Source organism: Helianthus annuus, chromosome 8 (genome assembly GCF_002127325.2).
Source record: "Helianthus annuus cultivar XRQ/B chromosome 8, HanXRQr2.0-SUNRISE, whole genome shotgun sequence".
Classification (NCBI taxonomy): Eukaryota; Viridiplantae; Streptophyta; class Magnoliopsida; order Asterales; family Asteraceae; genus Helianthus; species Helianthus annuus.
Window position 1 is genome coordinate 150,028,044 of NC_035440.2, and position 11,093 is coordinate 150,039,136.

The 11,093-nt window shown below is 33.7% G+C and overlaps 1 protein-coding gene across 1 annotated transcript; it reads left to right on the plus strand.

The window, feature by feature from the left end:
- The first annotated feature begins 1,841 nt into the window (after positions 1 to 1,841).
- On the plus strand, positions 1,842 to 6,522 carry LOC110873025 (auxilin-related protein 1). Its single transcript, XM_022121942.2, has 8 exons — positions 1,842 to 2,521; positions 3,202 to 3,400; positions 3,747 to 3,885; positions 4,419 to 4,516; positions 5,230 to 5,295; positions 5,380 to 5,469; positions 5,586 to 5,762; positions 6,250 to 6,522. Exons 1-8 carry the CDS (start codon positions 2,118 to 2,120, stop codon positions 6,292 to 6,294), a joined length of 1,218 nt encoding a protein of 405 aa, XP_021977634.1. The 5' UTR covers positions 1,842 to 2,117; the 3' UTR covers positions 6,295 to 6,522.
- The last annotated feature ends 4,571 nt before the right edge of the window (positions 6,523 to 11,093 follow it).

The following is an 11,093-nucleotide window of genomic DNA, read 5'->3' on the forward strand; positions in this document are numbered from 1 at the left end:
GCCATGAACAATGTCTCCAGATAAAACACCATGACTTGAATCATAGATGTTTAAAACACCACGCCATGAACAATGTCTCCAGATAAAACACCATGACTTGAATCATAGTCAATTTTATCCAGTTGTTTTAAAACACCACGCCATGAATCTGATTACAGTTCTCTTTATGATAATGTATGACGAATATGCAACCAAAGACCTCCTACAATTAAGGTGAATCATTAATTCCTATATTTAAGGAAAAAGGAGTGAATGTAGGAGTTTTTGGTCGTGTATGATATGGTTACCATATTTCAAACATTGAAAAAGACACTATTGCCCTTCAATTTTACATAAGGTCCCTCTAATTAAAACACAATTTACATTTTTATACCCTATTGATCTCAACCATTAGATCAAATATCCAATGGTTTAAAACACTTCTTACCCTTCTTACATTTTAGACACTTTTTACCATATCTCTACCCTATATATATATATATATATATATATATATAGGAAGGTTAACGTACATTACGGCTTAACGTACATCACGTACGACAGGTAATTACGCACGTTTATTTTAAAATCACGCACGTTATAACTCAAAAATCCAAAATCACGCATGTTGAAACACAATAATCACGCATATTGAAAACATTAATCACACATGTTATATAACAAATCACGCACGTTGTTGTACGTGAAGTACGTTAAGCCGTAATGTACGATATACTTTTTCTATTTATATATATATATATATATATATATATATATATATATATAGGACAAAGATCTGTTAGGAACCACCCTCTATTGCGAGAACCGCGAGAACCGCGAGAACCAATGTGAACACAACCAAAAATGCCTAAAATTAGCTAAAAAACACACAATTTTTTTTTTAATATTTTTTTATAAAAAAATCGCTACTTTTAGTAGCAAAAAAAATATTTAAAAAATAAATTTTTTTTTGCTACTAAAAGTAGCGATTTTAACATAAAAAATTAAAAAAAATGTAGATTTTTTTTTTGATTTTTTTAGATTTTTTTTTAGGTTTTTTGGGGGTTTAGTTTTTAGCATTTTAGCTTGGGGGGGGGGGTTAGGTTTTTTTTTTCTTTTTTTTTTTTGGGGGGGGGGTGGGGTGGGGGTTAGGTTTTTTTTAGCTATTTTAGGTTGTGTTCACATTGGTTCTCGCGGTTCTCGCAATAAAGGTGGTTCTCGCATGAAACTTACCCTATATATATATATATATATATATATATATATATATATATATATAACTTTTATTGGGCTATACTATAAATTATTTTCAAAATTTATTTCATGTATTAAATTTACCCATTACCAAACCCACTACATGACTGATAACTAAACCTAAGTAACAAATCTATCAATAGAATTCTAAACCTAAAAATATTAACTTGTAATGTCGAGTGATTATTCCCGACTTCTTGTTTTGAGTTTTAGACTTACGGTGCTTTATTTAGACTTTTTAATTTGATATGGTGCTTTATGACTACTTTAAAATTTATGTTTCTTTTTGATAGTTTTTTACATGTTTTAAAAGAATCTGAATCAAATCGAATTTATTTGAATTCAAATTTTTAATCGAATACGAACTGGGTTTTTTATTCGAATACGAATTCGAATCAAATTCGGTATGTTTTAATCGAATTAGAATTCAATGGAAAGTAAAAAATTATTCGAATAATCCAAAAATTCGATATTCGATTTGATGAACACCCCTAAGTTGGATAGTGGATTGTTTATCTTCTAAAAGTGCAAAATCAATAATAATCTGGGTGGGTTTTGGACAGAAAAGTAGAAGAGGGGCTATTCTTGACCTCCAGAAAAAGTGAAGGGACATGGTGAAAAGGCAATCCAGCTCATGATCGACGGCACCCACCGAACACCCGTTCCATTCCAATCATTCCATTCCATTTCATTTCATCTCATCATCAAACAGACGCAAACGCAAACACAGAGGAGGAGGAGGGACCGACGAAGGAAGCAGAATTCACAGATCCATTTGTCGGTGGATCATCTCCTTCATCATCCCTCCTGTTCATATTATCATCCCCCCCCCCTCCCCTTCTTTTCTAAGATCAATCTCGAATACCACCAGCTGCTTCTCTTAGATGGATCACTTTGGTGTTCTAGTAGAGAGTATTGGCTTTAAAGCACACGGCAAATCCTCCGCCCCTTTGGCCGATTTGAAGAACACCAACAAACCTAATTTCACTTCCAATGGCTTCCCAACAGATATCGGTTCCAATTCCACAAACAAACCACCAAATTCTGATTTCGATGATGTGTTTGGGGTTTTCAACCGTTCGAATACTTATAGTGATGATGTGTTTGGGGTTTTCAAGGGTTCTTCTGGTGATGTGGTTGGGAACAGGGATTCAGTTGATGATTTGCTTGGGAGTTTTGGTGGGATGGGGGTTCATGGAAATCTCAATGCAAATGTGATGATGAAAAAGCAAGAAACTGTTTCCGAACCCACAGATCTGCTATCGGATTTTGCTTCTTCACTTAATCGGTATTGTTATTGTTATTGTTATTTTTATTGTTTATTATTGTTATTATCATTGTTATTATTATTGTTTGTTATTTTTTATTGTTATTTTTTATTGTTATTTGTTATTGTTATTTTTTATTGTTATTTTTTATTGTTATTTGTTATTGTTATTGTTATTGTTATTGTTATTGTTATTGTTATTGGGTAAGTTGAACTTTTTAAAGAGAAACTAGAAACAAAATGAATAATAATAATAATTCGCTTTAGATAGATTTTGATTTGGAAGTTTAATGCGGCTGTAGTCTAAATTTTGTTTGTTTGTTTGTTTTTGTTTAAATGGGCAACCACCTCAATTTTTATTTATATAAGCAGTTGCCAGATTTGTAACATCAAAACTACAAAGATATAAAATTGACTGTTGTTAACTTTCCCTTTAATTTAAACCATCCATCTGGGACTGGGTTAAAAATGTGCAGTATACATAGGCATTTTTTTTACTATTGATTAAAAAGCTGATATTGTCTTATAAATTTGAAGTTTTAGCATGGTTATAATTTATGATTGATGTTTGCTTGCTTGCTGTTGGTGATGAGGGCAACTCAACCCATACCTAAAAGTAGCCTTTTTTAACCCAATCTGCCCATTTTGTCACCTTTACTAGGTTGCTGTAATTGACAGTTTTCTTTCTTTTATATATTCAGAAGGAAAGCAGAAGCAAATCCTGCTGTTGGACCAGCCAAATCATTTTCAGCTACAGCAGAAGATCCGTTTCTAATGTTTGAGAGTGGCTATCATCAAGTAAATAATAATGGAGCTTCTGGTGTTGATGATTATCTAGATTCCTTTTTCACTTCAGGCGCTCAGTCAAACACCAGATCAACCCAGAGCTCTACCAATAAGGTTTCTCCAGAGAAATTATGCACAATCTAGGGGTCGTTTGGATAGATAAACAAATACTGCTTTTTATTTTGTGATTCTTTCAAATAATTTTTTTAAATTTCCTAATGGAACTGCTTATTATAGGGTATTACAAGATTATTTGTTATTTTTTTTTTTCATAAGAATGTTTTTTTTAATTAATTAATAATTTTCAAACAACGGATCATGTGGTTATTTCTATCAAGCACTATCTTACTTACAAGTATGATTATCAGAATAATAATAACTTTAAAAACGTATATGAAAATGCCCCCTAGTGTGTTAGGTAACCGTACACTTGAGTTAATTATATTTCTTACAATTTCAGGATTCTGTGTATGATGCTCTTTTCAACAACAATGTTGTTGTTCCTAAGAAACAGAACAAGGCGGTGAGCACAAAACAGGCATCATCCTCAAAAGCAGCAAATAGTAGCGATGACTTCTCTTATCTTTTTGGAATGGGAGGTAAGATACCTTTAGGGTGAGAGGGGCGTCTTCGGGGAGGGCATTCGGGGAGGGGTTTCGCCGGATCGGGGGGTGCCGCCATTGATGCGGTGAGTAGAGAGAGGAGGGAGGGTAGGTGGCGGCTCACCGATGAGAGGGGAGGAGAGAGAGAGGAGAGAGGAGAGAGGGGACCAATCACAGCTTTTCTTTATTTTTTATTTTTTTATTTTTTTTTAAAAAAAAACCAATTCACCTAATAGGGGAGTGGCGCCATCAAATGGGGGTGTTAGGGGAGTTTAAGAGGGGAGTTGACGTGGCACACGGGGATTGGTTTGGCGTAAGAGAGGGCACTCACCTATTAGGTGTGCACCCCCTTCACCCTTACAACTGGGTTGATCTTGACTTTGATAAAGTATTTTTTATTGAGTCAAATGCGCTAAGCTAAGAGATTTATTTAATTTAAAACGAAACATGTCTGTCTCTCCAATCCAATCCAATCAGGCTCATTTTCAGTGTGGTTGATTAACTAACGGGTACTGTGTTTTGTTGAGTAGTTGCCCCTCCATCACGAGAATTCCAGGAAATTGAAGGGGAAAGTGAAGAGAGACGAAAAGCAAGATTCAACCACCACATGACAACCCGCGAGCGAATGGTATATTCTTTTTCTTTCACCTCCATTAGTAGAAGAATCATATCTAGTCTTTTATGCTGATCGCTCTTAAAAACGTTGATTGATGATCCTGTAGCTCTCCGGCTCCATGAAATTTTCAATATTCTAGTATGTGTAACACGACTAACTCCTTGTCAAAAGAAGGAAACCGCTAAATAAGTGCTAAATATAATTTTGTTTTGTCCTATCTGGAAATCGGTAATTAGGTCAAAATGCTGATTTGGCATGACGACATATCATTTTCTTCATTGTTGTTATTTAACGATGCTGACTTCACATCTACGTTTTTTAAATAACAAAAAATGTCAAAATAATCATTTCATGTCCAGTTCGCACGTTACCAGACAAAAAGCCATCTATGACGACTCCGAGGCACAAAAATTAGTTAAATCACAAATGTAAAAGTACATTGGGATTTTACGTAAAAACCCACAAACCTTAACTGATGATCCAAAGTAATTTATCACAACCTTAAAATATTACATACATTTTAGTACAGTTCCTAGATTGGTTTTCTTGCACTTGAATATGTGAATAACTAACTATCTTCTTGCACATCTATAATTGATCTTTATAACAAGTTTAATGAGCATGTGAATGACACAATGAGATTCTATTGCATGTATTTACTATAGAAAATGTTCACTTTGGTTATTCGTACCTAAGCGTACCATTTTATTTTACTTACTTACTAGAATAATGCACTGAATGAAAAGAACAAGCGTGACCTTCAGGCGCAGCAAGAGCAAGACGAGAAGCATGTAAGTATTTATTTATTTATTTATGCCTATGAAATGTGCGAATAAAAGCTTCTCTCATTTGTTTCTTACATACTTAATTTTCAGAGGGTTGCTGCAACTCTAGAGGGTGACATAAAGCGTTGGGCGGTAGGAAAAGAAGGCAATTTGCGTGCACTGTTATCTTCATTACAACATGTATCTTTTCTTTTCAAGATCTAATATCATTTAAATTTCAGACGCTTGTATATTTTACAGCAAGTTATTAATACTGTTTTTTTCTCTTTTGATGCTGTATTTGCATGATGATGCAGATACTATGGGCTGGAAGCGGGTGGCAGCCAATTTCGTTGACTGATCTGATAACATCCACAGCCGTTAAAAAAGCTTATTACAAAGCAACACTATGTGTTCATCCAGACAAAGTTCAGCAGAAAGGCGCCAGTGTTCAACAAAAGTACATTGCAGAGAAAGTTTTTGATCTTTTAAAGGTAATCAATCTGTCATGATTCTGCTACTATATGAAATCATACAACAGTGCTACTGCGTTTGATTGGTAAACAGTGAATAATTATGGTTATTCGTGCTAAGCCTGGGCCGGCTCGTTAATTATTATTTTTTATCTGTATTTATAATTTAACTTTTTTTTATATTTAGTTATTTTCATCATTATTTTGTATATAATATTCATTATTATGTAAATAATTATTCAATATGTTAAATAAAAGCTATACAAATAATAGGGTTTTTTAAGCTCGAGTTAGTTTATTTAAAATAGCTCCAATATAAGCTCTGACTCGTTTTAGCTCGGCTCGACTCTAGCTTTTAGCGAGCTGATCTCGAGTAGTTCACTAGCATCTATTATTGCATCTGGATTCCCATATTTAACTTTGAATATCAAGCAAGCAACCTTTGAACACAAACTTTATGGAAAAATCGCTAAACATGTTATGTTATATTTTGACCAAATTCAAACAGGAATCGTGGAACAAATTCAATGCTGAAGAATTCAAGAAACAATGATGTTTTCCAGCAACAGGTGTGTATAATATGATGGCAGGTGAGTTGTTTTTGGACTTGAGATTTAATCAAAGTAATAGGAGTTATGTATATGAGTACTTGATGTATTCTTCTATTCATAAGTTTGTTTCTTCAAAACAAAAGAAATACATCCATTCGTTCCTTTGCTGTTGTATGTCGTCTGGGAAATCATTTATTTATTTTAATATAAACAACTATTATTACCATAAATCAGTTAATATATACAATTTCTATAATAATGCTAGAAAATTGACAGAAGAATATTTCTAAATGAGAATGGACTTGTAGCAAGGAGGGTCATAATCAACTTATATCTATCATGTACACAAATCAATATATATAATCGAAAACCTCCTTGAGTTAAGGAAGCCTAAGAAACTCTCTAACTACCATTGATTATACATGATGGATGGCTAGGATGATTTTTTTGGGGTGATGTCCTGATCTCAATTACTTTTTGGTATAATATATAGATGATAGATAGTACACCTAAAGAGTAAAATGGGGAGAAATGTTACAATTTGTCTCTGCATGTTGATGTTGAGTATGATCAGAAGACAAGTATTCATTATTACACTTTAAATCTATGCCCCCTTAAGCTATATTCAGTATCAACACAAAAAAATTCAAAAACCAAATGCCCCAAATGCAGTTCACAAATCTCTCTCTCTCTCTCTCTCTCTTCATCCCCTTCACACCAAACTTCGTCGGAGATTCTTTAACAATCCCTCTCTCTTCATCCCATCCACACCACCTTCGCCGGAGATTTCCACCGCAAAAAAAAAAAAAAAAAAAAAAAACAGCAAATTATCTTCCTCTGCACCAACTTCACCAGAGATTTCCACCAATATCGGAGTTTCAGGTGTGTCGGTCTTCTTAGCAAAAGGTAACACCTTTGTCTTTCTGTAGAAATCTGGTGTTTTTTTGGTTGTTTACATTTTGAAACAAAAATGTAGGGTTTTATTGTATACTTCATTATTGAGATGCAGGTGGTTGTTTGTCTGAGATTGCAAAAAAAAAAAAAAAAAGTGATGTTCTAGGAGTTTGTGTGTATTTGTTTGGAAAACAAATGATATTACCAAAACTAGGGCTGGAAATTACAAAACTATAGTTTTGACAAAAAAAGGTGTGGAAATTACAACAAAAAAATGTAGTTTTTACTGAGTTGTTGATGTGTGAATTAACAAAACGTTCAAAATAAAAAAAAAGGTGATATGCTTCTAACCCTGTTTACACTTTTTGGGGATGTATTTTATCTGTAACACCTATGGGTATAATGCAAATAAATGTAAAATATATTATTTTTTGCTATGTACTGTAATATGTATTCGTTTGAGGAAAAAACAACGTAACAACTGTTATTCGGATAAATTTCTTACTTTTTATAGCGCAAAACTTGTTACAACAAAAAAAATGTACTGTAACATGCTTTATTTTTATTTTTTTTAGCACAAAACGTATTACAAAAAAATGAAGATATATAACAACGTATGTGATAAGGGAAAACATTTAAAAACTTTTTAGACTTTTTTAAAAAGTTGTTACAAATGTTCTATTGGAAAAAAATGCTACTTTTTAATCGGTAATATTTCAACAAAGTGTATAATAAAGAAATTACATTTAAAGGGGAAAATGTAAAAAAAAAAGGGTTAGATGTTGGTTTTGAAACAAAACAGAAGTTACATTTTTTGTTCTTTGCTTTTTTTAGTTGAATTCCTTTTACATAAAAAAAGATACATTGATATTTGATGTGTACAAAAAAACGTACAGGTGTGTTGCATTTTGAGATAATCCATAAACTGTACATTGTACATGAATACTTTAAAGAGTAAGTTACGTTTTTGGCCCCTGTGGTTATATCACTTTTACTATATTAGCCCAAAATATGATTTTTTTTAACAACTGTGCCCCCGTGGTCTCTATAACTAACTATTTTGGCCCCCTAAATCTAACTCCACCCCTAACCTTGGTTAATTATTTGTCACATGCAAGGGTATTTTTGTAATTTCTCCTCCCCTTTAAATCTAATTTCTATTTACCCAGATTTCAAGAACACTCATCATCTTTATCCTTCCCCTTTTCACTTTCTCAAAACCCTAGCCCCAACTTCCTTATTTTTTCTACAACATACACCTTATCTCCATTTTCTTTTTGGGTAAAGGGTTACCCCGGTGTATTTTATATCATCAATCAATAAAAAACAAGTGAGGAATAGAGCATTCCCCAGTTCTCTAGCATGACATGCCATACCAGAGTTACAAGCACAAGGAAACAAGTTAGACACGTGCAAACAAGATAACTAGATAGACATGTCAACCACGACACTACATTGCAACAAACGACTGTTAACCACAATCATCATCTTCAATCACGAGCCCATGAGACAGACTCCAATCTTGTAAAATCCTCTCCACTTGGCTTGTTCTCTTGAACCGCATCGTGTGAAGTTTCATCCTGACGGTAACTAATATCACCTCTATAAGCCGAGCAACGCTCCTTCTCTTGGTTGAAAATAATCTCGTGTTCCTTTCCTGCCAAACAAAGTAAGTCGCCGCACCCACTACAAGCTTGCTAATAACGTGTGTCACCTTCTTTGAATTACCGAACCGCACTAGATGGTCGTAAATGTTATCCCAAGTATTAGAGACGGAATCCATACGAGCTATGTCCTTAACTCCATTCCAAATCTGCGTCCCATAAGAGCACTCAAAGAATAGGTGCTCATGAGAATCCGACCCAGAAGTACACAAAGAACAGCACAAAAGATTGAGATTCACATTACCCGAAGAATACCAGCTACACATAATATCATGCGTCTTCAATTTCTTGTTAACCAGTAGCCATATGAAAAATGAATGACGAGGGATAGATTGAGGAAACCAAACCATGCACACCCAAGGGACTTCATTCTGAATAGTGCGAATATCATCCCAAACATTAGAAGCACTATAATCCATATCCTTTCCTGATCTCGATCTCCACACCACTCTATCATGATTAAGTGGCCGAAGTTCAATATCCTTATCTTGAGGGTATTCCCTACTAATGTCCTTGCCTTATCTCTTTTTGAAAAGTGTTTGACTCGTGGATCTTGACGCTTACGTGAATGCAATGAAAACCTTTTCGTAAAATGTTTTCGTGAGAGAACTCTAGTGATTGTAGTCTAGACTCGAGAAGGAATCATAGTTCACTACAATCGAAGCTCTGATACCAAACTGTCACACCCTGTCTTTTGCGGAAGCGTATGGTGTGTGACTGGTTTAATATCATTGCATTCAATCGTAATAAACAACTACATAATCAAAACGATGTTCATCCATTCATAAAATTTGAGTATTACAAACACTTGTTATTTAAGTTTGAAAACACAACCTCCGTCTAGGTTACAAATCAACAAAAGTGGATGACATCTAAACTTGGAGTTTACTTCTAGTTACGACACTTGTGCCCAAGATCCATCCTGTTACCTGAAATACATGTAATTTTGGAAAACATCAACATAAAGTTGAGCGAGTTCATGCGTCTTGTTTGTATATCGTAATTCTTGTAAATCTTTGAGAGACTCTTTTGTAAACATGTATGAAAAGTGTGTATGAACATGAATGTTTACAAGGACTTTAAGGCACAAGGATCACTCGTAATGGCTCCTTTAAGACATGTGAGGACATAGGGAGTACTTGCTATGACTCCTTAAGGACATGGGGAGTACTTGTTATGACTCCTTGACTGTGTCGATTACCCTCGACTGTGTCGATTAACCTCGACTGGGACTCCGAAGCACTACTAGGTACTAGTTGTGACCATGAGTGGGGTTCGGCCGTACCCGTTAGATCTAAACCTCGTCCCTAATTAATGAATGTTTTTAATGGCTTGGTACTAGTTTTCACCAAGACTTTATGGCATTTTTAGCATTTCTTGGTACTAGTTTTCACCAAGAATTTATGGCATCTTTAACACTGCTTGGTACTAGTCTTCACCAAGAGTTTATGGCATTTTTAGTATTAAGTCTATGCTCACATGATCTAGTATTTCATAGGCATTTCATACCGTTTAAGTATTTGTATATGTATTTCACCCCCGAGAGTTATAAAACCAAAAACAGTTAAAGAAAAGGGGGAGCATGAACTCACAACTTTGCGTTCCTTGCGTCGTAAACTTCACCGGATTTGCTTAATTAACGTCGTGACCTATACGTGTTTTCTTAACGTTAGTCACTAGACTTGTATCGCACAAGTACAAGTCACTATCTTTTGTATATGTTTTCCTTGTGTTAACAATAATTTATATTTTTAACTAAGTGTCTTACTTATATTATTTTCTCAAAAATAAATATAAGTTTCTTGTATTTTGCACCCAAATTATGTATCTTGTATGCTGTATGTGTATTTTTGTATTTTCACTTCTTACGAGTATTTAGTGTATTTTCAAGTCCTAATACACTATCACGTATAATACATACTATATACACTTAGCACAAAATTTGGTGATCAATATATATATATATATATATATATATATATATATATATATATATATATATTTCTCAAAAATATACATACTTAATATCAAATTTTTTTATCTTAAAGAAATCATCATTTCTTAACACAAAAATTTAGGGAATCCTTGGTAAATGTTTTTAGATACATTTTTAGGGGATAAGTTTCTTCAAAAACTTATATTTTTCTAAGTGTCAAAATTTATAGAAATTTTGACAGAGTTTCCCCTAAAAATGGAGGTTTTCCATGTTTTCAAAACATGTGTTTATTTTCTTTTAAAATCAT

Excerpts from the sequence above, each read along its gene's own strand:
- LOC110873025 (XM_022121942.2), top strand. The coding sequence starts at position 2,118 with ATGGATCACTTTGGTGTTCTAGTAGAGAGTATTGGCTTTAAAGCACAC. Across the intron at positions 2,522-3,201 it reads TTTGCTTCTTCACTTAATCG|AAGGAAAGCAGAAGCAAATC; the intron begins GTATTGTTATTG and ends TTATATATTCAG. Across the intron at positions 4,517-5,229 it reads TGACAACCCGCGAGCGAATG|AATAATGCACTGAATGAAAA; the intron begins GTATATTCTTTT and ends CTTACTTACTAG.